Source organism: Acanthaster planci, linkage group LG20 (assembly GCF_054643075.1).
Source record: "Acanthaster planci isolate LZ-2023a linkage group LG20, COTS_SCS, whole genome shotgun sequence".
In the NCBI taxonomy this organism is placed as follows: Eukaryota; Metazoa; Echinodermata; class Asteroidea; order Valvatida; family Acanthasteridae; genus Acanthaster; species Acanthaster planci.
Window position 1 is genome coordinate 7707903 of NC_141796.1, and position 27451 is coordinate 7735353.

The window sequence follows — 27451 nt, forward strand, 5'->3', positions numbered from 1 at the left end:
AAACTGTTTAATCCAGGGGTCAAAATTAATGGTGGTCCGATGGCCCAAGGCCAGTAGAAAAGTTGGCGGACCAGCTGATCTAATAAAACTCGTGGTCCGTTGGGCCAGTACAAAATAAATAGACAAATTTAATAAAATATTGAAGAACTGAAAAAAAAAGATCTCTGTACACATTATCCGAACTACTAGCATAGTGGATCCGGTTATACATTTTCATGTGCTGTACCTAGCTGTGCGACATACATGTGTGAGAACGATCCAAATTGTAGTTTTTGCCACACCTAGAGCATTTCCGAAATGAGTGCATTTGGCTTAGACTAGTTTTGCTGGTTCCAGGCAGACTGTGAGCTTGGACATGTGGTTTTGACTGCTGTTTCAAAATGGCTGGAACCGGCATAACTAAAGTTGAAGCCAAATCTACTCGTTTTGAAAACACTCTATGACTTTGGTTTCACTGGTTCCAGCCATTTTGAAAGCAGCATTCAAAACCATGTACACATACATGTTCCAGACCTGACTGGAAAAAGCGAAACAGATGTGAAGGACCAGTCGAAATTTTGAAGTACTGGTCCTGCTGACTACCAGAAAGAAAAGGTTAATTTCAACCCTTGTAATCTCACCGTCAACATATTGAAACACCACAAGTACATGTACGTAGGAGTTACCTTGTCTTTTGATTTGAAATGGAATACTCACATTGATGCAGTAGTCTCCAAAGCAAATGGTATGACTGGATTTCTTTGTTGAAACTTTGGCAATGCCCCTCAAAAAGTGAAGATTCAAGCATAGAAGAGCCTGGGTTGAGCTCACGTTGAGTACTGTAGCACAGTATGGGATTCTCATACTAAATGCAACATAGAGAAAGTGGAGGTACATGTAGTGCAGAGCCGAGCAGCTCACTTCATCACCGATGATTCTACCTGTCGTAGAGAAAGCTCAGTTACAGCTACACTCAAACACCTTCAACTCCCAGCACTTTGTGAGAGATGATGTATTAACAGGTTAGTTATGTTACACAAAATGGTTCACAATAATGTACATGTACATCTGCTAGTTGAAGACCACCTGAAGTTCAGCACACTTACGGGATGTCACACTAGGAAAACAAGATTGCACATTCCTCTATCACTAACAGTTCCTTCAACAAGAATTAAATGCCTTCAGCAACAACAACTAGGGACTGTGGAATCAGCTGCCATATTACAACATCAAATCTGTTCAAAATTCATCTACATGCACATTCAGAAGACATACATGTAAGCTGTTTGATATGCTTCTCTCTGACCTGAATTGAGTGATGTTCCAGTTGGAGCTGTTCAATATTACCGGTACCTAATCCAGACCAAAGGGACCATGGCAAATACGGTCACACATGTTAGGCCTACCTAACGTCTCTATGTAAATGTAGCCTACACTGTACAGAGCTATATGCAATCACACGTAGGAACCCAATCACGGTACACAACCATGCACAATGCATGACATCTACATCTAGATGCTCAACCAACCATAAAAACGTCACATGTTAAATCGGGCTTTATATTTTCGTTAATTAAAAAAAAACCTCCCTGTCCACAATTTCAACCGAGTATTCGAACTCACACCCCATTATCACAAACCTGGCATTATGCTGTACATGTATGTAACCACTGGATTACCAAAATTCACACAAATTGGCAGTGTTTGTACTGTTGATATACCGATGAACGGCTGCAACGCAAGTCTAATACACATTGGACAAGCGCAATACAAACACAATCACCGTGGTTTGGCTTCATGACTGCATATCTCCTGTATTGGTATGTACATGTAGGCCCTACGTATTGTGTACGTAGGCTATGTGTCTGCATGGTCGACCTGCTCCAGCAACAAATGATGCAAGCTTTAACTGAAACAACTGCTAAGCCATGCAAACTTTCACATTTCATTTACAAAGAGTAATTGCATCATCTCGTAAGGCTCCGGTCAAACTTAAAAATTACCTCCTGCAGAGGACGTTTTTTCCTCGCGTAAGTTTCGTCTGTTCACATTCCGCGCGCTGTCTAGTATTTGAGACTCCCTCAGCTAGCTAGCTGAAAATATAAATAAATAAAAATTGTAGCGCCCTCTCTTGAACTAATATTTAGCGCCATCTTTTGACCTAAGGAATAGCGCCCCCTATAGGAAGATTAAAATTTGTTAACAGCGCCCTCTGTTGAGTCGATTAGGCAATTTTCAATTTACAGTAGACAGTGCCCTCATGACTGAATCGATTCACAGATGTACTCTTAAGAATGGCGCCCTCAATAGATAACTAATTTTTTTTTTTTTTTTTTTTTTTTTACATAAAATAAAACTCCACAGCCCCGGCCTAAAAACCGGATGACTGAAAAAAAAATCGGCTTATTGTTTCCCCAGGAAAGAGCAAAGTTACAAGAGAAATTGCACCAATGCACGTTTTCATGCATCAACAGTAAAGAAGAAATTGAATTTGCAACAAATCTCTGAGACGTTCCATTTGAAAATATAAAATTTTCTCAAAAAACGTTTGCAAATATTCAGTAGTAACAAATTCCCAGTTAACACTTATAGTTATTTGTCTTTATCCAAAGAGTTCAGCTTCGAAATTAAATTGTTTTTGTTCCTAACATAATTTTGACACCAGAACTTCTGTCATTTCATTATCCACTGTTCGGTCGAGTTCGGGCGGCCTGTTCTTGACATGGGCTTTGTGTTCTCGCGCTCGAGCAGCAGTAACATGACCCAAGAACACTGTTCTCGAAACAGGATCACACATCACCCCCTCGTCAGGATTTTACACAAACACACAGAAAAACTCCTGTGATTTGAATTTTGATCAGCTGCACTCGTGAGATTTGATTTTTGATCAGCCGCAAAAAAGGATCGATATGGCTTACAAATCGGAACACAATAGAAAGTTTTGCAAAATTAACATTGGCCATTACAGTCCCGAATCCTCCGATTTCAATATGATTTTATATACACCCTAAGAAACGATTTTTTAACGGAAAAGAAATGAGCACAGTTAACCGACATTGACTATCGAAGAATGCACAGGGACGCTGCCATGTTGCATGTTGCTTGCCACAAATAACTACCAGCGATAATAACCGGTTGTACGTTCCCAGCGTTCGAGCAGCCGACCCACGAACAACAAATCGAGCTGAACATACGAGAACAAGCCGCCTGAACTCAGAATAAACGTGCCTCCTTTGGGTACAAACTATCTATTTTTTTCTAGTCTTTTGTTTTTCCTTTTGAGCAAGAAAAACACTTCAACACCGCATTATATGCACATGGGATTAAATTATAATTGAAGTGGAAAAAAGCTTGGAAGTTGCCGGATAACAAATTTAGTTTTCTAGAATTTCAGGCTGAGTTCCGGCGGCTTGTTCCCGTGTGTTTACGAACAGCTCGATTTTTTGTTCATGGGTCGGCCGCTCGAACGCGGGGAACAAACAACCGGTTATCACAAGCAACATGCAACATGGCGGCGTCCATGTACGTTATTCGACAGTTAAGGTTTGGATGGGCTGAGTTCTTTTCTGCATAAACATGATCATTCATTTCTGTGTTTCGGAAAATAATTAATGTTAACCTGGGACGCGTTCCTAATTTAAACTCACACGGTTCCGTGGACGGACTATTCCGTTGAGTCCGTTTTATTTTTCAGGTTTGCAGAGCCCTGTGCTCGTCCTGAGGGTATAGTAATGCTTCAGTGGTTGTCCCCTAGCCTCTGCAGATTTTACAAACCACCAAAACCCACCAAAGTACATTACAGTACCGTGTGGGCCGTTTTCCCAGGCTATCCGGATTTGAAGGGGGGCCCTCGCCAGCCAAGCCATACCGCCACCACAACACCCCCCCAGCAAAAATAACACTTCAAAGACAGCCGACAGAGGCCTCTGACAAGTTCAAGACAGCTGTCACTGATGAAGAACATTCCACTGCCTGCCCCAGGCACCGTTTTGTAAACAACCCATTAGGTTGTGCACAAGGGACCACTTAGTACACATTCCTATGGGAATTGCCTGGAGGCTGGCTCAAGGCCATCTGGGTTTGTTTGCATTTTTTTTCCGGTTAGGGGAGGCCCTGGCTGTAAAATGACTAAACAAGGCTTTTCAACATGTTCAGGGGTAGGATACGATAAGTAGTCGAGGAATTTGGACTTTAAAAAATTATATGTTAATTAGCTCCAATGGACTCGCCAGGAGAGGCTGCTCCCTCTACCGAGGCTTTTAATTTTGCAAAACTTTCCATTGTCAACATGGTCTATTGCTTTGGAAGCCAGCTCTCTACTTTTTGCAGCTGCTCAAAAATCAAAATCTCACGAGTTTTTCCGTGTGTTCCTGTAAAACCCTGACAAGGAGATGGTGTGTGATCCTATTCCAAGAACAGTGTTCTTGAGTCGTGTTCCCGCTGTTCGAGCGCCAGAACAAGAAACACGTGTCGAGAACAGGCCGCCCAAACTCGACCTAAGAGTACCAGTAACATCTTCTCTGTAAAAGCTCTTAAGTTTTACTTTTTCTTAAAAAAAAGTATAATTATTGTACATTGAAGAATTCACGTATGCGCAGCCGCCCTCAATATTATTGTGGCACTTTCAAGGACAATACTATGAAGCTATAATCGAGGCAACCGGTACACACACACAAAACAATTCCACTATCAGAGTCTCAATCCTTACAACCTTAGGCCATAAAATTCATTGTCAGTCACTGGTCTGCTTCAGCAATCCTCATATTTGTTTGCTTAAGCGAACAGGTTCTCTTCAGTCCCCATGTGCCACGTAATTAATAATGTTCGTCCTTCTCATTATGTCATTATTTGAAATTGTCAACTCCCCCGCCTTTGTGTTGGTCATTGTTTGATCATAATTTCAGGAATTCTTTACAGACTTCTAGGGGGTGTATTAGGTAACAATAATCTAGAGTGTGTATAGGGATTTGACATTTTGCCCCTATCGTGCACGATATCGTATTTTTCCGGCTGCCTCGCTACACCAGCAGTGCTTCTTCTGCTACGTACCATAGCACTTACCTTATCTCGTGACACATATACCATTATAGGAAAAGCCTTGCCTGAACTGGTCAGCCCCCATACTAATGCGGTGGTACAAGTATCCATGATTTAATATCACTATTTTTCTCTCAGCAGAGGGCGCTGTTTCACTTTTACTGTTAAAGCTACGCGAGTTTATTTCGGGGAGCTAGCTGTATCCAGGGGAAATAGGCCATGGTAATGAGTTTTTTGTAGTGTAAGGGTGTCAAGGAGCCAATAGTGGTTGGATGGGGGTTTGCATGGAAATTTCCCACAATGTTGAACAATGTGACAATGTTGGTGAAGAGATTGTAAACAAGTGTTTAATCTGTGCAAGGGTTTTCGCGGGCGTCGGACAGACTTGTGAATGTTTACCACCATGTCATGTCTGTAATGGAATCGGATGAGCAAGAAATAATTTTTTTCACAAAATAATGTACCCTGACCCCAAACTCTGTTTAGTCAGTTCACTACACTAAATTAATCAAAACGTGCTACAACTACTGTAGTTAAATCTATAATGTATTCAGAACCCTGTTGTTAAGAAAGTAGTTTACTATTTGGTAAGCTCTGACAAAGTTCTCAACTGCAGATAAGGCGGTTGAGCAGCCATTATAATGGGTACAAGCCTACCCATCCCCCGGCCCTACATTCGTTTAGAACGATCAGCGCTCACTGATCTCTATGCACTTGATAGGCAGCTCAGCAGTAACTGCCGATGTGTGTCGCGTGGCCATCTTAGGGTATTCAATACAATGGCCTCCAACCTCAGTTCATTCACTGAAGTGCATTCATGCACGGCGCTAAAGCCGGTGAGTTGGAAAATGCCATAGTAATGAATAGCCTGTGATGGCCGCGCAGTCCCTTCAATTCGCCGAGCTGAATTTCCTGCGTCTGTGCTGCGCATGTTTGACAATCCATTTGATTGACATGGTTCACGCCCTCAATATTGGGGAGAGGGCTTCTTTCACGTCCAACCCTGGCCTGCCCAAGTGGTTGCTTGATTGGACCACGTTTGCCGTCATTTTATCATTTAAATCAATAAAGTGTGTCGTGGTATATTTTGTGTATGCGTTGCCAACCTAAGAAAAGGCTGCCTTCATGAAGCGGGGCAGAGCTTGGTTTCCCTCAGTTTTAAAATAGGTGCTGGTAATTTCTCAAAATGGGTTGGTACTGTATAATATATTGGATGAATTATCGGTTCACATCCAGTAGAATGAGCTCTGAATACTGTAAGGCATATTGTGAAATTCTCTAAAACCTACTGGTCACTAGTTTGGTTTGAAATGTATATGCAGTCGAGTAGAGTTGGTGCAGTTCTTGTCTGGAAACACCTTTCACTTCCGAAAATTTGAAATGCATACAATTCGGAATTTATCGTACGCAGATTCAGAAACTGTGGGAGGAACAACAATCAAAGGATTATCGAAATAACTGTACTCTCTCGAATCACGGTGAAAGTTTTCATTAGTATCTTCTTCTAAAACGAAATGAGGACCCCTCCTTGAAAATATCCCCCAAAAATGGGCTTTCATCACAAATATCCCCAGACAACATGCGGAAGATCATCGTCTCTACTGGGCAGATTAACCATACCCTGGAAAGCATCATGGTTATTGCACTGCTCACCAGGGGCTACAAAGGGGTAACGGCTAAAATCTTTTGTTCTATTAGGGAGAACACATCATCTGCAATTAACATCTTTTTTGTGTCAGCAAATTATTCGAGGAAATCAACCATGACCTCATCAAAATTAGTTTCAGGATCGATCAAAAAATTACCAAATGTAGCCTCTTATAGACAAATCATAGACACAAAATACCATTGCGTTAAAAGATTATCATAACGAAGGGCAAGTGCATCCTCAAGCACTGTTAGTGCACCCATGATCGTACAGGTGGAGATGGAAATTTCACTCTATATATTAAAAATCAATGCCATATTACCAGAAAAACCGTCAATAAATGGTACATATATGTTGTTTATTCACCAATACTTGCACAGGGAATCGTTGTTCCCGGTGCACGCTTTCCTCCGATAGTAAACTAAGGTTTATACAAGGAATTTCTACGACCCCAAATAAATTCAAGCCATTTCAAAAGTGCAGTATAACAATGACGCTATTGGAACTATTTTCGGTTTTTTGGAAAATGCTACTTTTTTAACTTTTCTGCCAAAAAACCCCAATAATTGACCAAACAGGTGTGCTTAATCAGGTAAACCTTGCATTGAGGATTGTTGTACCAAGGATTCTGATAATTGATGCTTAAAATTGTAATTTCAGAAATACATGCGTAATTATATCAGCTCAAAGATTTAACGCGAGAATTCCCTAAGGAAGTTAAAGATAATTTTATACAGCAAATACTGAAAAGCTATTTCTTGATCAAACTAAAATGGAGTTTTTTCCAATTAAATAATCAATATGTAATTCCGATGACAATATTGCCTGCTTTTTAAGACCCAAAGTGTAAAAGCACGCTAACAAGTAAAATAAACCTTTAAAAAAGAAGAAATTTATTAGAAATTCTCCCTTTTCATCAGCAGTTGTTTCATTTGCATAAATACTGAAATCCCCATTGCTCACAATAAATTCAATCTCAATGAAAGGGTTTCAAGAAACAATATTGGCAATTTATTAAATTTATACATCCAACAATAAAAATCACAAAAACACACCGATCTACATGTAAGTAACCGAGGGAACGTATGTAGAAATAGTACACAAATACTGATAGGCTCAGAAAGAAATGGGAGAGCATGAATGAGATCGTAGTACTGGTCCTTCACATTTCAAAAGAAAGGATCAGTATGTGAGTGATATAATAAGACAGACACTCCCTTACTGAAACCAAAATGACCACGTTGTATCATCGATGCCGTGGGGTACTCCCTAGTGCGGTACACACGTCGTTTTACAACATACTATGTCCTTTATGCCTCCAACACCATACTTCAAGAACTAATCGCAAGCACATGCAGTGTCCAAACTTATCAATTTTTATGATGAAATCTCTGTATATTGTAGTCCCTCTCCACTTTAGTTATTTCACCACATTCGAAATTATCCCTGTCTCCAACCACAAAAAATGCCTCTATAGATAAGTCTTTAAACACTCTGACCATCATTTTAACGAGCCGATCATTACCAAGGGCATATATCTTCAAGCACTGTACGTGCAACCATGAGAATATAGGAGGAAGTCAAAACTTCACTTTATACAAAACAAATACATGTACCAACGATCTTAACCACATGGTTGTCAATGAGAGGTACATAACATACTGTGCATACGAAAGACACCAATCAATACTTGACAACAAATAACAAAATACTAAGAATATACTTTCATCTACCCACTAATATGGGGTAGAAGTCTGAATTCGCTAAAACAAATGCCTCTTCATCAAATACGCTCACCGTTGTTTTAGCAAGCTTATCGTCACAAAGGGCAAATACATCTCCAAGCACTAGCAACCATATAACACAGGAGGAAATTAAAACCTCACCTTATAACAAACAAAAATTAACGATCTCAAAAAAACGGTTGTCATTAAGTGGCACATAATACTGTGCATACAAAATACATCAATCAATACTTGATACTTGATCAAACTTTGATCAGCCAACTCAACAAAGGGGAGGGAAAGAAGTCTGACGACACAATTATTAGTGCATACTTGATTCACCCTCTTTGTAAATTATGATATAACATTTAATAATATATAATGTTTTTGATCCATCCACTCTCTAATGGATAGGATACGAACGATCTAAAAACTTCCCAGTCACGGGGCGTATTCATAAAATATTATTAAATCTTGTTTTTAAAACAAGTAAAAAACAGCAAGTCCACCAAATCTTATTAATCTCCTCAGATTTAAAACAATCTGTTTTATTTAATACTTTAAACTCGCGAATACCATTCATTGCCTTTTTTCTAATAGCTACGTTTTCTCTTATTTCCAAGCCGAGCCTCCGAATATCTTCTCTAATCTCCAAGGATTTATTGACAATGAATTCATCGCCACTTTTTAAGTTTCCACACTTCAAGTTTTTCATTAATACAGCGAACAAAGCAATTTTACTTTTAGTATTTTTGCATCGCAAGGAGTCTTTATAAACATCCGAAGCAAAAACAACTGATTCATTCAATGGATTAACGCAAAGTAATGCCTTGAAACCAGAAACCTGATCTAGTTCAATTTCGTCTAATACAAGAACCTGTTTAGGTAACTTCACAGAGCCATCCGGCAAAAGTTTATTAACAGAGTTATTCGACCACTCCATGTTTTCAGTAAATTCAAAAATAACTTCGATCAATTTTGAAAATGCAGGATAACAATGGGATTTGTCTATATTAAACAGATGCGCTAAACGATCAAAATGAAAACCATGTCTTAATTTGACTACCGTCATCATAAAACATTCTCGGAAAGAAAGGTTCATAGCATTTTGATTTCGCTTCCTTTCACAAACCAACTGAAACCGTTTTTCAAGTTTGTCAACAATAATATCAAATTCGTTTACGGAAAATCCCGTGTAATAAGCAATATCATCTAGACCATTAAAGTATTTTACATATTTCTTATCTCTTTCATGATGACCATTTGACAAAGGTATCGTAATTTTTGGAACTTCTGATAAAATTATTTGGAATGCTTCTGGTTCTGCAGATGGGGCACTGTGAGTAGCTGTAAAAGCAGAGAAAGGAAAGAATCATTTTAGTGTATTTATAACCAGTGTGAATAAGTATATACGACAGGGCAGTTTATTTGTATGTTTAGTGAAATGTAAAATTGAATGAACACTTTATTCCCGTATCAGTTAATGCACCAAATCTATCATCACAGAGGAAAATCACCTCAAGAGTCATGGGGTAGCGCCCACCCACCCCAAGAAAAAGAAATGCTGACTCACGCGTGATGTATAAGGGTATGTCCCAGCTTTTGTTTTGCGGTAAGGATATCAAAGCTTTAGTTCTTTCGCACATTTAATTAAATTTTATTCCCCCAGTGTCTTCTTTTGAATGATACCATTTGATATGGAAAAGGGAAATATATATACCATTAAAAGCTTTAACTCCCAGTTATGAGGCTGAAAACCTTTACGTGGTGTTGCGCTAATGGTTGCATGTATACGCTATATGAAGTATCGAGTGGGCATTGATGCCAAACGCCACGGGTTAATTAATTCTCAAAATAATCTGTTGTTATTATTGTCACTGTTTTCCAGGGCATCCAAGAACTAAAATAGTGCTGATATCAGCATAATGGATTTCTTGACAGTTTGCTACACCTGCGTTTTAATGGCATCTTGGTAATGTCGCCAGTGAGTAGTTTGCCCTCATGCTACTTAAAAAAACCCATGGCAGCAAATGGGCTGTGGATACGTTTGTATGCATGCTAAGTGTGGTAAAAGCAAAATGATGCATGTCTATCATGACTTTTACGCGGATTTTATATAGGGTAAACGATAGGAGATACTGCTTCAGTAATAAAGACTCTTGCAACCCAAACTTTACAGGCAAAGGTGATCGACCTAACAAAATGGGTCAAAGGTCGCCAGAGTAAATTTTGTGTCGAAGGCCATGAAGGGAATATGTATTGCACGTATAAACCAATGGGAGGCCTCAACATTTCTAAAACCATGTTGCTAATTTTCATCAGGATTCCAATATGGCTGAAACAAACAAAGGCGTTATTTTGGTCATCCTCTTGCAACCTAAAATAAAATTACCTGCAAAGACTTTGAGGCTGAGCTAATGAGATTCACTAACGTGTAGGCCTATGCAGCATTAAGAGTCAGCCCATGTAACTCCTCCCGTTGCTGATGGGACATTTGAGCACAGGGAACATTATACCTTACCTGCTGGTCGTCGGGATGCGTACTGATGACCTCGATACTGAGATGGACCCACTGCAGAATCGGAATCACCAGTGGATATCCCAGCACCCTCAGCTAATGCATGTTCAGCATCTGTGGGTATGAATTGATTGGAAATTACAAACAAATGAATTACCTTTTTTATGTTTTCCACTCACACAAACATTATCATTGGCACAAACAATTAAGAGGGATACTTTTAACCACAGTCCACGTTTAAAAGTGTTTTCCCTACATATCACGAGAAATAAATATTGTTTTCTCAATCGGTTTAGTTTGCCTCAATTTACCTGATGTTTTCTGCTGTGTATTATAAATGTTGATTTTGTCGCCGAAGACGATCCGGTTTCCATAACCTGAAGTGGTAAACTTGTAGATATTTTGACCATTGGATCTCAATGCTACTTCTGAGACACACCTTCTACGTGCCACCGTCCCTAGAAAAGGTATACACAGCAAAGAAATGTAAGCGTTTGGTAGAGAAAGACCACAACACAGACACCCAATCTTCTCTATGTTAACCTTTATACATCACCTCAATAATTACTTTGATTCCATTTTTTTCAAACAAGATTAGGGGTCTCCCTTTGCTTTGACTGTTGAAAAATTGGCGAATCGTTGAAAAAGTTAGACTTGGAACTGGTAGATCATTCCTTGAAATTCACGTTGAAAAATTTTCATGCGTCAGAGCGACTCTGCTCAAAATGGTATCGAATAATTGTGAAATTTTAAATTAGCTAGTTGTCTAAAGATGACACATTGACACCCAGGTGTTTTCCATGTAATTCTATCCCGCCACAGGAACACTCGGGCAGGTTTGTGTTCCGTGACCAATAGTATAAACAATATCAAACAGGTCCAATGTGCCTAATCAGAAGTCACAAAAATGTATCCATAGAAAGGGAAAGGGAAATAAAAAGGACGAGGCAAAGTGCACTGAAAAATTAAAGAACATCCAATGCGGTGCATTTAGACGTGAGCGTGTTTAATTTTCAAAAAAGCGTGAATTCCATTATTTCCCGCCAATATTTTTTAGTGCCGATGAAATTCAAATCTCATGTTGTTATTGGTTAAATTAAGCTGATTTAACGCACAATACGTGGATGTAGAGCGGATCACCCCTGGATCATTACACCAAAAATAAGCACCCTTGTTTACACAATACATTCAGTTGTACCGCCCGGGTTCTAAGACACAACTGTGCACGTGTGTATCGTGTACACGCACGTGCATGCGCACTTTGATCTCTTTCTGCGTCCCCTGCAAGTCTGCCGGCTGATCACAGTTGCACCAATCATGGTTGTACCAATCATTCGTTTTTTACACAGGTTTGTGAATATAACGTGCAGAGATATTTCAGGATCTTGGGGGAGGGATAATTTTCTGAAATAAACTAAGGTCTGTCAACGGTATCAACTTTTTTTGCCTACAATTTACGGTGTGCAAAAACAATAATTGCTCTTGCTCGTGGTCAAGCATTTACTTTTAGCGCCTTCTGAAAAAGGAGGTCGTAGATTTACTCCACAGGCAGGTAACATCAGTCTGCACGTCCTTTGAACCATTTTTATAGTCTCTTAGACAAACAAAGCCCTTAAAAAACCAAATAACTCTTTCTTTTTATTTTCAAAGTGATAAAAATCAAGTGATCACGAATTTCGTACACGAACTTGGGAGCAGAAATTGCACAGTCAAACAGAAACATACCAAGCACTGCATATTGGGCCCTACGTTTTCGATAACATTCTAGTTTGAGAACTAGTTTGAGAAATTAGCACACTGTTAGTTAGAGTGCAATTTCATTGTTTCTACCAGCATTATTAATGGTATCTTTCATGCCTCAGAGGGGAAATCACACTTACCATCATCTGGCAAAGCAGATTCAGCATACAAACATTCAGTATCTGCACATTAAAACAGGGAGCAAAAAGAGTAATGTTTAACACCATTGGTATCCGTAATGTGGACGACACCAATCTGTTTTTAATTGCGTTTCGCAATATGATAGCTTAAGGATTTACGTATATACCATCAACTGTTTGATTAGACAGCACTTAGCACTTCACCTGACTGTTGCCCTCTGCTTTCACAAACCGCTAAAGTGAAATTACAACTCTATAGGTTCTGGGTTGCAGCGGATGCAATTTGGCCATCTTATAACCACTTATCTCGCAACGCCTAATGTTGCATCACAAAGGACCAACCATTTCAAGGCAGAAAATTCATTCATTCATTCTTTATTCCATCTAATTATATGAAGTAAAGATATAACAGGAAGGAATATGATTGTGGATGGGGTCCAATAGAAGCAGTTCTTGTCGAGTAAGGGTTCCATTAGGAATAATACACTTTATTACGAAGAAATAAAAAGAAAAATTTTTTGGGGAAGTCCCCAATTTCGCAATGCACTGCTTTTTACCAAATGTGGACTCCCGGTCTCCAAGGGACTTTGGTTCAGGGGGTACGTCATGTGCACTATTGTCCAAGAGGCAAAATGTCACCGTACATTACCGCGTCTGAAATACGACATGCAATGCTGCTTGCGTGCATAACGAAGGGTTTTAATTCGTGGCTGCTATAATATGGAAACTTTTTTGTCACGGTATATTTGCCTTTGTTATTGTCAGCTGTAATTTGGACACCGCCCTTGTATCATTTGTACTGGAGATGTGGGTTCTGGAAAAATCACAAGTGTGTGTGTAGTTCGTTCCACCATTGCTGAGCAAGGAGCACAAACAACCCGAGGTGTATGCTATATTGGTCATTCTATCCCAAAATAGTCTTTCACGACGACCATTATATGCAGCGTTTTTAGTTACATACATCTACTGCTTGATAGATCACAGATTGAAGACATTTTCAAGCATTATGCCCCTAATGGTGAAATTGAAATTATTTCAGGGTTTATATTTTGATAACAACGCTCATTCCAGGCACCATGTTGTCAGCTTGTTTCCAACCAATCTTATAGTCACCGACATAATGTCATGAGCAAGATATACACGACCACATTTAATCCATCAACGACTCCTGTACTTGAAAAATGCCTTTGGAACAAGACAACACTATCTCAGATACGATGGCGTCTTCTGGTATTGCTGTGGTATCCTCTGCCACGCCTAAACGTTTACTGAGAGCTATTCCATCATTGTTGCCAGCACACTCTCTAAACAATTAGGTGGATCGGATCTCATTCTTTCACCTTATGTTTAAATGTAGTACTTTTGGCTTCTGTGTGAATAGCAAGAATATTATTGCCTCATTTATTGTAGAAGAGGAGTGCTATGGTGTGCTTTGCTTTGCCTTCTTTTCTTCTGATTAGATAAAATTTTAGATCAGATTTGTACATTTTTTCAGGAGTCACAACTTTCCTGCTCAGAGTAATTTCATATAACTGAATATTCAAATAAGCTTTGCTGTTGTCGCATGAAAACACGGTCATACTTGTTTTACATGTAATTTTCTCCATCATAAAATGAACTTCACAAAGGTATGTATTCAGTTACCAACAATTTGGCCACCACTTCCTGCCGGATGGAATTTGCACATGACGGATAACTTGCCGGGCGATTTAAATGATTTTCCGCCTTCAAAGTTCTTCAAAAATTCTGAACATCATTTACTGGACGCTTACACCCACACGGATGACTGAAAAACAAAGGCGTTATTTTGGTCATCCTCTTGCAACCTAAAATAAAATTACCTGCAAAGACTTTGAGGCTGAGCTAATGAGATTCACTAACCTGTAGGCCTATGCAGCATTAAGAGTCAGCCCATGTAACTCCTCCCGTTGCTGATGGGACATTTGAGCACAGGGAACATTATACCTTACCTGCTGGCCGTCGGGATGCGTACTGATGACCTCGATACTGAGATGGACCCACTGCAGAATCGGAATCACCAGTGGATATCCCAGCACCCTCAGCTAATGCATGTTCAGCATCTGTGGGTATGAATTGATTGGAAATTACAAACAAATGAATTACCTTTTTTATGTTTTCCACTCACACAAACATTATCATTGGCACAAACAATTAAGAGGGATACTTTTAACCACAGTCCACGTTTAAAAGTGTTTTCCCTACATATCACGAGAAATAAATATTGTTTTCTCAATCGGTTTAGTTTGCCTCAATTTACCTGATGTTTTCTGCTGTGTATTATAAATGTTGATTTTGTCGCCGAAGACGATGCAGTTTCCATCACCTGAAGTGGTACAGTTGTAGATATTTTGACCATTGGATCTCAATGCTACTTCTGAGACACACCTTCTACGTGCCACCGTCCCTAGAAAAGGTATACACAGCAAAGAAATGTAAGCGTTTGGTAGAGAAAGACCACAACACAGACACCCAATCTTCTCTTTGTTAACCTTTATACATCACCTCAATAATTACTTTGATTCCAGTTTTTTCCAAACAAGATTAGGGGTCTCCCTTTGCTTTGACTGTTGAAAAATTGGCGAATCGTTGAAAAGTTAGACTTGGAACTGGTAGATCATTCCTTGAAATTCACGTTGAAAAATTTTCATGCGTCAGAGCGACTCTGCTCAAAATAGTATCGAATAATTGTGACATTTTAAATTAGCTAGTTGTCTAAAGATGACACATCGACACTCGGGTGTTTTCCATGTAATTCTATCCCGCCACAGGAACACTCGGGCAGGTTTGTGTTCCGTGACCAATAGTATAAACAATATCAAACAGGTCCAATGTGCCTAATCAGAAGTCACAAAAATATATCCATAGAAAGGGAAAGGGAAATAAAAAGGACGAGGCAAAGTGCACTGAAAAATTAAAGAACATCCAATGCGGTGCATTTAGACGTGAACGTGTTTAATTTTCAAAAAAGCGTGAATTCCATTATTTCCCGCCAATTTTTTTTAGTGCCGATGAAATTCAAATCTCATGTTGTTATTGGTTAAATTAAGCTGATTTAACGCACAATATGTGGATGTAGAGGGGATCACCCCTGGATCATTACACCAAAAATAAGCACCCTTGTTTACACAATACATTCAGTTGTACCGCCCGGGTTCTCAGACACGACTGTGCACGTGTGTAGCGTGTACACGCACGCGCATGCGCACTTTGATCTCTTTCTGCGTCCCCTGCAAGTCTGCCGGCTGATCATAGTTGCACCAATCATGGTTGTACCAATCATTCTTTTCTTACACAGGTTTGTGAATATAACGTGCAGAGATATTTCAGGATCTTGGGGGAGGGATAATGTCGCTAGCTCGATCTGCAGCTGCGGGTAATTTCTTTGGCTCGATTTGTTCCGGTTGAATCGCTTTTAAACTTGGAATCGCCTGGGCTACTTTTTACCGTAATTTTCAAATCCTAAAATATTTTGAACAAAGCCCGTCCCGGAATATCCAGCCTCTCTTGCGTGTTTGGCGATCGTATCGAGATTTACAAATCGACCAACTTCCCATTTCTTTTTACTAGTTAACAGTACTTCCCGTGTTGCCCATTTTTCCCCACCTTTGAAAAATAGCCCTCTATTTTCTCGACATGTAAATAATCCGTAATTGAGTTTAGGCGGTACGTCCGTTCTACCCATGTCACGGTAATTTTTGTAAAATTCATCGACTTTTGGATTAGTTACCTCTGGGCCAGAACCCGGTTGGGGATTTAAGTATAATTTTGGTTTAACCAATATTGTCGTCGTTTTTGATCCAACTGTTCCGCGGGTATTGAAGGTCCTCACCCGTGACGTAGAAGTCCAAACAGAAGGATTAAACTATCGCGAGTTGGTCGCTTTAGATAAATCATTACAAACGGTAAAAGGAGAATTAATTTTAAATCAAGGTAAATTAGATGAGTTAGACGCAAAATTTCAACAGGTCGAAGCCGAGTTAGAAGAGGTGACGTCCGAAGGAGAACGTACAGAACTTCAACGGCAATTGGAAGACTTACGAGTCGAAAGACGGGGTAGATTAGAAGTCATCAATAGAAACACCGATCAATTGAGGAGCCAAATTAATCGCATCAAGGAAACGATCGAAAAGATCATGAATTCGGATTTGACACTACGCGAGAAGATTCGAACGATATTTAGAGAACAAGGCGTCACGATCGTAAGCATCTTAACGGCTTTTAGTTTAGCGGTAAGTACCATCGTTAGTAGTATCGTAGCTAGCGTCAGAGCTGTTGGAACTCCTAGTGTAACGCCTGCACCAACGCCGGCTCCTCCTTCCGAAGGTGGAATTACCGATTGGATCAAACGTCAACTGTGGAACCTGGCAAACGTATTGAAGAAACTCGGGTTGAAGGCTCTAGGCGCTTTGCCTGGGGTTATCGGTAGCATTTTGAGTTGGATTTTTAACGTAGCGAGTAAAGCCGTTGGATGGGTGGCAGAGCATGTGTGGATCTTGTTCGTAGGATTGGGCGTTTTGATTTTGACGTACGTGCAAAAAGGGTAAACGGATTCTAAAAAGGGAATAAAAAATAAGATAAAAATTCACCCCAAATTTGAGGTGAATTTTTTTACGCCTTAATTCAAACCGTTTAAGTTAAAATTTTATACAACGTAAAACCGATGACACCCACGGCAACGGCTCCGATAGTTAATGATAGTTTCTCTTCGTTGTGCGCGTCTAAAGGCTTTAGAATTGGTTCTGGTTGCTTTAAAACTGGCTTTACAATTGGCTTCCTCGGTAATTCCTCTTCGTTAAAATCACCTTTTAAACTCGCTCCGTTCGTTGCTCCGCTCGCTCCGCTCACTTCGCTATTCAAACTCGGTACGTATCCAGTCTTCATATCCTCAGTCGCGACTTGTAAATTATTGTTATATCCCTCAAACGTACCGATTCGTAAGTCCATGTCCGAGGGCACCAGGTACAAACCCGGGGCAACTACGAAATTCAACGGCGTTTTCGCGTATTGTAGCGAATCTTGAAATTGGTCGATCGACTGTTCCAGATCGGGGTCCGAGTTAATTAAAGATTCCACGATCGTAATAAATTGCCGTCGCGCGTCTAATCCGGTGCCGGTGGCCAAAACGCTGGTCTTGGTCTGTGCCTGTGCCCCGAGTAACGCGTAGACGTAAGCTCGAATTGATTCGTTTACCTTGGTGATTCCCCCGTCCGCCAAGCGAGACTTTTTAGGAACGAAATCCCACCAGGCCAAAGTAACCGCGTCCGACTGTGAAATCCAGGTGACCGTGTAGGTACTCGCGTGACCGGAGCCTTTAGGCGGTTTAGCCCATCCAAATCCCATGTAAGTAGATCCCGCATATTTACCGTTGGTCACGCGTAAGTCGTGCGCGTCGTAGTTTTTACCCGGAACAGGTATATATCCATTGTCGTAATAATAAGTGGTGCCTAATCCGTTCGACAAAGTGTCTCTTGTTTGTTTATACGATTTATTCGGGTCTACCCATTATAAAGGACACGTGTCCGTAAACTTCCGATGGTCATAATTATTGTGTAACGCGTCAAATACGTCGTCGCTCGGAATGGGCATCACGCAGTCGTAAAATATTTTTCGTACGGTGTAATACACGTAAAATTTAGATAAAGCCGAGACGTACGGATTAGGGTCAGACAGCAGATCAAAACCCACACCGCAGGCCGTCGTCGCGCAATAGACCGCGAAATTAAATTGATTTTGGTAAAACGCTATCGACTCGGTAGACCACCTATTTACCGCTTCGTCCGTGGTTACTTTCGGTAATTTATACGCGTGCGTTAAATTTGGAAACTCGGCTGTAAAGGAATTGTCTTCGTTTACTAAAATATTTAGACTACTAAAATTGCCTCCCATTTATTTTAAAAGAATTTTAAAGGAGGTGCCGTTGGAAAGACCAAGTTTTGATAAGCGGGCGGGCTCTCTTCGTACACCCCCCGGTCGTACTTAACCGACTTTGTAAAACTTCGCCAAGTTTTTTCATAAGATCTTTTTTTAAAACCGCTGCCCGTTCGTTGGCTAGCGCTTCTGCTCTTTCGTTGACTTGACGTTCAAATTCTTCTTTAGAAGTTTCGCTCGCTTTGCTCGCTTCCAATTTTGTAGACGTACGCGATCTGATCTTTTCTTTCATCTCGTTAAACTTTTTAAGCTCGGATAAAATAAGGACAAATTCTTCCTGGGATATGTCACCGTCTTCAATCGCGTGAGATACGTATTCCTCGATGGTGTTTAATTTAGAGTCTGCCAAAATTCGAATTTGGTCGTGTTTTTTAGTTTTGTGGGTGAGTCTACGGGAGGCGTACTTTAAAACCGCGTAAAAACCAAACGCGCCGATTGCAATTCCTTCCATAACGAGTCCAACGGGACCGGTAATGACACCCAAAATGGCGGGAATGCCTACGGCTGCCGATGTGGCTCCAATCGCTTCCACGCCGTACTCCACGTATCTGAGCGCGGTTTAAAGTCGTTTGATCTTTTTGTAACTATTTTCCCTCGCGTCGCGTTCTCTTTGGATTTGGGATATAATTTCTTCGATCTTTCTGAGCCTGTAAACCTTTGTTTCCGCTTGTTCAATCGAGTTTAAAGTCAAATCCGGGTATATCATCTTATTACTGTTATAATTGAGAGTTTTAAAAAAAATGTCTAACTCGATTAAAATTTTGCCAATGTTATTCAAGAGCTCGCCTCTGTCGTTTTTAACAGAAAAAGTCAATTCACTGATGTTTCTGTGTATTAACTTTTTAGGCGTTTTACAGTGATTACAGGTGCTAGGCTCGGTAGCTATCACGTCTAGCAAGTCTAAAGTCCGCCCGTTATAAAAGTTGTCAAATTTATTTAATTGTTTGCAATGAATAAACGCGAGTTTCAATGGGTTCAAATCGTACTTGCCTTCGTAAATGACGTTGGGTAAAAGTTTTATTTTGGGTAAGTTTAATAGCTTGGACACTTCTTTATTTAGTCGCAACTTGAGATTGGGGTCCGTAATGGCCAAAGTGATCCGTTTAGATTCCGAGTGAACCTTAAAAGAAACGCCCGGTATCGGGTTTAACAAAAAGTGAAACCAGTCTATGCTATAATAACCGGGGGATACCACGATGCTTCCTCTTTGGTCCTGGGGTAATGGTTCGGATGAGCTTCGCGAATGAAGTCTGTCGTATATAGGTCCAGTTAGCCCCGTCAAAAACAGTCTTTTAGTTAATTCTCTTCTGGGTCTCCTGGGGGAGTTGGTGATGGTGGTAGGTCGAGTTGGTGGATTCCTTTCGTAGATTTCATCTAAAGCTTGTCTTTGCCCCTCGAGCAGTGAAGCTGATTTGATTTTTTTATCGTCGATATCAAAAGCTAAACGAACTCGAATTAGACCGCAATGTTTACACGCATATCTTTCGTCCATTTCAAATATTTGGTGGTTACAAGGTGGTCTCTCGCTACGCTCGCTTCCCGCTACGTGTACTTCCTTTAGATTCAACAAGTGGCAAAGTTCCGCATCAGTCATTTTATATAAGGGTTTATTTATTTAAAGTAAAAAAAAATTTCACCCCGGTTGATATAACCGAGGTTAAATTGACTTTCTTTAATCAAACACTTCCCAAAAGCAAGGTTTTTCTTCAAGCGTGAGCACAGCCGACGTGACTCGATATCTAACGCTCGCTCCGCAAGAAAGTGAACCGTGGGCGCCATAGTAAATATCTTTAGGAGAAATCAAAGAGACCGCCTGGCATTTCTTATTCGCAAAAAAAGCGCGATCGATTTCTTTAAATGACTTATCCACAAAAGAGGCATCATAGTTGATCTTAACGTACATCCTACTTTTATCGGTATAAGCCAGTTTAACTAAGTAATTGATCCTATCGGGTATGTCGTCTAGTTTTTGAGACACCTTAAAAGAGTTACGCGTACTCGCGGGGAGATCTTCCAGCATCTTATCTGTTAATTTTTCAAAATAATTATAAACTTCATCATTTACACGTAATAGCAACGACTCGGTCTCGGGAGATATCTGATAACAAATTTGATCTTGGCCAGTAGGTTCCTTAGTACCATATTTATAAACTGGGTTGACTCCGTAACAAGGATCCTCGAGTCTAATCAACAGTCATTTAAGTCCCTTTTTTGTTTGAGAGTTATTGCTGGTGCGATCGGTGCTAGTCAAAAGTTCAAGGTCAGTGAGGTGGAAATTCCCGGTTTTTTTAGTCGATGTACTACCCAGGGGTGGTGGGCAAAAACGGGGGTTCACGTCATTTCTGGACTTTCCCATTTTTTCTCACCAAAAAGGTTTCGACGATTTTTTTGAGTCCATGTACTACCCAAGAGTTTTGAGCAAAAACGGGGTAAAAAGGGGCGTGTGATCCAGAACTGTCCCTTCCCTACTACTGTATTTTTCTCTTTTTTTTCAAATTAAGAAATAAAATGACTGCAGCGTTGATGAGGCCAATGAGTTGACCCAAGGATAAAATGGTGCAGCTCGTGCGTGTTGTCGCTGAAGCGTTTGTACAAACCCAACCAAACAAAAAGCAAGCTCTAGTAAGAAAACAAGACGCGGGTATAATGAGCAACCATAAGTAACCTTTCCTCGTATGGTGAAGCTGCATATTCTAGAAAGATCCACGGGCTGCAATTCGTCTCGCTTTTGCAGAGCAAGGAATCACAAAAAACCGTGATTTACCCTGGTCTGTTCAGAGCATGTGCCCCTTTCAGTCTTATTAACGTCTTATTAATATCGTCTTGCTCCTTGATAGATCAAAAGGTGAAGGCGATTTGCGCCATTGGTAAGAAAACGGGAATTCTTGTAAAAGGTTGTGAAAAGGGAGGTAAGTGATGTTCTATAGAAAATTGATTCCGCCAGTATCTCGAGAGAGGTAAATGAAGTTTATTTTGCTTTTTATCACACAACAAGTTTCTCTTTTCAATTTTAGTTGATTTTCCAGTCGTATTTTCAAAAAAACAAAACAAGAAATTCTTCTTAGGAATTCTTCTGTACAGTAACATATATAGCCTAACATCAATTCTCATTACAAATATCTTGTAGAGAAATTCATTCTTGTCATGAATAGTTGACAACGTCTCTATGCTTGAATCATTTGGGGCATATTTCTGACATAAGACTGTTCATGTCATGGCCTTATGTTATTTCGATGGTTCTAATTACCTATGTCCATGTTCGAAAAAATACATAAGTTCAAATTTGGTAATATTGATACATTTGCTGATTCACGTAGTTTTCCAACGGCCTTCATGCCAAACTTAGCTGCAATGACAATTATCCGCAGTAGATTCGTAAATTAAGTCAACATGCATTTACCAAGCATAACGTATTTGAAGTTTTGATGCAGTTGTTCGATTTTATTTTTTTACATAACTCGGGACTAGTTTGAGTGCCTTCTGTATCAGCTCTTTACATGTCACGACTGTAAAATGCTATATTCTCCCACTGCAGTTAAAATTTGCACTTTATTTCCTCCTCTTGACTGAGGCACCAATGCCAGACACCGAAATGGCAAGTTTGTGTTGCACAATGAAATAACTGATTGGAAGTCGACCCAATAGGCCTATTGTAAGCCTTGGGCACAGATTTTTTTCCAGGGTTTCTTTTGAAAATTTCACGGTTTGTATTATATTGTGGACCCAACTCCAATCCTTCACCGCATTGGAACGACAGGTTTTTGTGCCAAAGTACACCAACAAGGAAGTAAAAATGGTTGAAAGCCGCTACGCTTCATTCAGTTCGTACGGGTAAACATCATTGTTTGCCTTCAGAGAGTGTGTATTTTGCTATGATGTTCACCTAAATGGCCTTCTACCAGTATATCTGCGGACGGAAATTTATGTGATGGTGTGCGCTTGTACATGGTGCCTTGCGGGGTACCGGAATAATGGAATGTACCCCACAAAGCCAGTTTTGGTCCTTGTGGGGTACTAAAGTGGTACCCTACAAGAATTTCACGAAATAGAGAATTTCAAATTTACTCAAAAAGGAGGAATTTTCAAGTGCCATTCATCGCAAATTGAAGCGTTTTATATAAGGGACAGTACACGGTCGAAATTTCAACCCAGGAAACTGTATTTGGTTGAAATGGCAGTGATTTGAATTTTTTTCCGTGTTGTGTGGGAGTTTTGTACACGAAAACAAAGGAAATACCCCACAAGTATACATATGTAAGGAATGTGTGTGTGTGTTGTCAAATTAACAAGAACAACAAAGACGATTAGGACAAGAGGGGTTAAGTATTCTTGTTCAATGAGAGGAACGTTTAAATCGCACGACAAGGGATTGTGTCGTCACCATTTTGATGGTTGTCATTCGAAAATCTAGCAGCTGCCATCGTGTGGTCGGCAGAGTTTCACATCTGTTGTGAACTTAATAAAGAAATATTTTAAAGTGGAACATGGATCCGTCTCTTATTCTTCCTGCATCTACTTATACCGCACCCATGAAACTTTAAAAGTAATTTGCTTTTGTAAGTTGTAAAAGAAGCGTAATGTTCAACATAGGAAAAATGTACCGCCATTATCTTCCAAAATTTAAACATAATCTTTCCTTTAGAGGGAGCCTTTTTAACAAGACGATGTCATAGATTACGAGAGGGGGGGTTACAGGATTAATAGGGAAATATAAATTGATGTAAAGGGTTTAATTATGATTAAAACGTTGATGGGGGCACTGTATTACCAAAGTGTTTCCAACCACTCTCATTTCCATAGGCATTATGTCAAAAGCAATACCACCTTTAACCCTACAAGAGCCGAGGGTGAAATTTCCCGATATCGCCGAAGTGCTTTGTTTTCAGGAGTCAAGTCCTTAGGACCTTAGGAGTTTAAAAGAGAAATTTCAGCGGTCATTTTGCTCCCAAATTGGGGAAAATCGGACATAACCCAACCTGTCTTACGCACCGCCCATTTTTCCGAGATGAGTCAGCCAAAAATGTATACGTAATGCACAATGCACGCCGGCTGATCACGCAGGTAGTCTTCAACTTCAAATGACTTTATCATCAAAACTATACGTTTGATTGTGTTCAAACTTTACATGTGTGATAAGGAGTGTCTTTACTAGCATGAAAAGTTTCAATAATCGATCAAGGCGCAGTCGAGTTCTTCGCCCCCCCCCCACCAGCTGTGAGATGGGCCAAAGTAAACCGGCTCTTTTGGGGTTAATGCATCCACTGCTCGTAAACTATCTTTCAAGCAAGGCATCACCCGTATTGAAGATAAGCCAAGCCCTCCTGAGTTTCCCTGCGTCCAGTACTACGCTGGAACTACCACCATCATGTTAATTCATCCTTCTAGAAGACAAATGCGTTTCTGGGCATAAAGCATATATCTCCACATCTCCCATCTCAATATCTCCATGGAAAATCCTTACTTAAAACCAAGATAACTGCTCAATACTCCGTACCACTTTTCAGGAAGAGTCACACATGTGGATATTGAGGGGAAAACAAGCTTCCAAGATAATCGCCAGAGAGTCGAATCCTTTGATAAAACTGCAAATAAAATACTCTTTTGAAGCACTTTTATGTGTTAAAAAACCTCCAAATAAGAGGGAAAGCAAGTTGGCAGCTTCAAACGGGGATCTGTATCGCTACCTTCATTGACCGAACCAATGTGATTCAAAAACTGCCCATCTGCTGTGCTGACACAAGTAATAGCTTTTGGAAAGTACCATACTGTGCAAAGCCCTCCAACATTGCTCATCAAATGGCACACACATTCGAGTTTCCTATTATTTTGTTATTTCCTCTGTGCAGTTAAACGATGAACCACACCAAATAAAACATGCTAGAAATTAATTCCACATTTCCAATCACTTTCCCTGAAAAAAATCTGAGAAAATGACGTAAAGGAATATGGTAATGTTTCCACCAACAATGGTGGATATTTATTTTTAAACCCGCCAGCATATGATAGAGGGATATAGCACTTCATGCATACGATCATTAGCTTCAATAGCGGAATATTCAATAGCTGTAGAATGAAAAAGCACAAGGTCAACTCAAGAATGTGAAATTAAAACTATAAACGCAAAATGTACTATTGTTTTATATTTCCCCTAATGAAAACGTCACATTATACACCATCAGTATCCACAATGCCAACAGTCTGTCAGACGAATAGGCTTACAGCATTTCAGCCTCACGTGAGCGCTGCATTTGTCATTAATCTGTTAGCCAACCTAACGTAATCACATCAACAGAGCCCGATACATTTGTTGTAAGGAGCAAACAGAATAAAAACACCAACACAAAAATGCAGTTGGTGGGCCTAGTCCCAAATTGTGTATTAACTGTTATTTACTGCCGATCAAGCAGTGCAAATAATACATTTTTTCCCAACTTCCCCATCCGATCAAATACGATGTGTTGCTTTATTTCATACAGTTGGTTGGCTGCAAATTCATGTTTTCAAATCACTTCTGCATTTGCGCACCTATAAGCTTGTATACGACACAAAGAAACACCACTGATATCGCCAACTAGAAGAAGCAAAATGTATCGTGTACATGACTCAGTAGCTTTGTATTCATCCGCGCTTTTCAAAATACAAGGTTAGCACAATACTGATGCCATTTGCGCCTGTTCTAACCAACTGTGCATACAACACACAAAAGGTACCATTGAACCACTGATTTTGCCAGCTACTATAGCAATGTAACATCCAAATTGGCCGGTTTTGTATCCATCCGCCATTTTTGTGGTAGGCCTATAATGGTTTAAAGTATCGCGTGCATTTGGCTGATATTGATTAAGTGCACCTGTTCTAACCACACCTACATTCAACAAAAATATCACGCACCGTCGATTTCATATTGCTGTCTACTACAGTAAAACGTGTAATATGTAGGTGACTAGTGGCGTAAATTCATGCCCGGAAATTGGGGGTAGGGGATGGGGAAGGATAGGGGAGGACTTGCCCGGCCATGAAAAATTTGCAGAGCGGGGGTAGGACACCATATCCCTCTAAACAAAGGTTGGATTGTCTAACTATATTAACAACATTACAATCTTCAAACAATTTCAGCATTGTCTCCACTCAATTGCTCACACTACAGATGAATAAGCAAGGTCATCACATTTATCTTTCTTTGAAAATGGGTGATTTACGTAAATTCAAGAAGAAACCCTGTCAAGATCATTTCTATCAGTTGACCTACAACACAAACACGAGTTTCGAAGAATTTTGAAGAACAATTCAGTCTGTCACAAAACTAAAATCAAGCCTACTTAAATGATTTGATGGATATTAATTTCTGACATACTGACAGCAATTGCACTCGTAGGATACTTTAATTCGTTCATAAATATTTCAATTTAATTACTACTTGAAGAAGGGTCCAACTCCAACAAAACTTTTTTTTATCAAAATAACAAAAAATGAAATCAGTTACTTCTTCTAGGCCAAAGTGATGAAGTTGTGCCTTTCTCTTAATGAGGTATTTAACTGGTGACTTCGTAGTAACAAAAAAGCATCAAAGTAGGTTCATAATCAAGCAACCGTATGTTGAAGACGGTATTGAACATGTTTACCTGACATTGACTTTGCGGGTTGGTTTCACAAACCCCAGCATACAAACTTTGACATGTGGCTTTATTGAGAGGCCACATACGGCAGAAAAAATTTGGTCATTTTTAAAATCAAGTCGCTTGTAACGCTTGATGACGTATGGAGCGGTCAAACCCCTTCGAGAATAGGGTTAATCTTGTGTACAGTTTCAGTTTTTAATCTTCAAGATAAACCTGTCTTGTACATACCACAGGCAGAGACGGACTTCACACGCTGATCACCAGTAGAGAGTGAATTATGTTGTGGAAAAAAATGTTCATCCGCTCAGCTTGTAAATTGAGCATTCGTATACAATTCGGTTTCTTGAGTACGGGGTAAACTTCTGCTTTGAAGCGAATACCTGTTCTGGTTATCCACAGCCGGAATTTTCACTTGACATTTAGCACAGAATTCGATCAAATGAAGCGGATTCAACGAATTTTGTCTCCACGTCCTGCTGCGTTATTCATGTTAGAGGTACACATCTAATTTTTTAATGAAAATGAACAACAATGTAACTACATACCCTTTTTGCATTTTTTCATCTTTTTAGGAGATGATCCACCACCTTCGTCATCCATGATTACAGTTGCAGTTGTGATCTACGACAATTGATTATGTTACGTCTGTACACAAAGCTTTTGCAAACCGTGTGAGCCTTTCTGTTTCACACAAGTATCCAGATCTTGATCTTAAATCAAAATGAGATATCCTTCAATGTGTTCATATAATGTTCTGAAAATACCTAATTTTAATCTCTGCGCATATGTTTCATTTCTACACTTCTGCAATAGGGCCTATTGAAAACTTTATTTGACATTTTCGCAATCACATGAATATGTGAATGCAACTTAAAATGTCAAGCTAAAATTAGCTGCCGGAAAGTTCCGTATTTCGCAATAGTTTAGGGATTTCCCTTATGGGTGCACTGAACCAATTCAAGCTCCATTGAAAATAGTGTAAAATCAATCTCTGGGGGTACTTTTTGTGCGCCTCTGCCTGGCGGAGAATTTTCCTTGAATTGGGACACTGCAGCCTTTATCAACGTAAGCAATATCCTAGGCTATCGTGTTCATAG

The 27451-nt window shown here is 39.9% G+C and overlaps 1 protein-coding gene and 1 long non-coding RNA gene across 5 annotated transcripts in view; both read right to left on the bottom strand.

The window, feature by feature from the left end:
* Positions 1 to 2065, bottom strand: part of LOC110974913 (uncharacterized) — a 38483-nt gene extending 36418 nt beyond the window's left edge. Inside the window, exons 1-2 of one of the 2 annotated variants that reach the window (XR_002597639.2) lie at positions 1983 to 2065; positions 697 to 920 (exon numbers count right to left, since the gene is read on the bottom strand). This is a non-coding gene — a long non-coding RNA (uncharacterized LOC110974913). Of the gene's footprint in view, positions 1 to 696; positions 921 to 1285; positions 1960 to 1982 lie in introns of those variants that run through there. The other variant, XR_015423431.1, reaches the window with a different exon arrangement.
* A 4936-nt stretch (positions 2066 to 7001) lies between these two features.
* LOC147795883 (uncharacterized) lies at positions 7002 to 27333 on the bottom strand. Of its 3 annotated transcripts, XM_087130343.1 has the most exons (7): positions 26900 to 27329; positions 15065 to 15211; positions 14757 to 14867; positions 12787 to 12828; positions 11218 to 11364; positions 10910 to 11020; positions 7002 to 9735 (listed from the first exon to the last, which is right to left on the bottom strand). In XM_087130343.1, exons 1-7 carry the CDS (start codon positions 26952 to 26954, stop codon positions 8843 to 8845), a joined length of 1506 nt encoding a protein of 501 aa, XP_086986469.1. In that variant the 5' UTR covers positions 26955 to 27329; the 3' UTR covers positions 7002 to 8842. The 3 variants fall into 3 exon arrangements, 2 of the variants coding, with proteins under 2 accessions (XP_086986469.1, XP_086986470.1); XR_015423448.1 differs by lacking the exon at positions 26900 to 27329 and adding an exon at positions 26583 to 26893 and having other exon boundaries at positions 12787 to 14867; XM_087130344.1 differs by having other exon boundaries at positions 12787 to 14867; positions 26900 to 27333.
* Between the last annotated feature and the right edge of the window lie 118 nt (positions 27334 to 27451).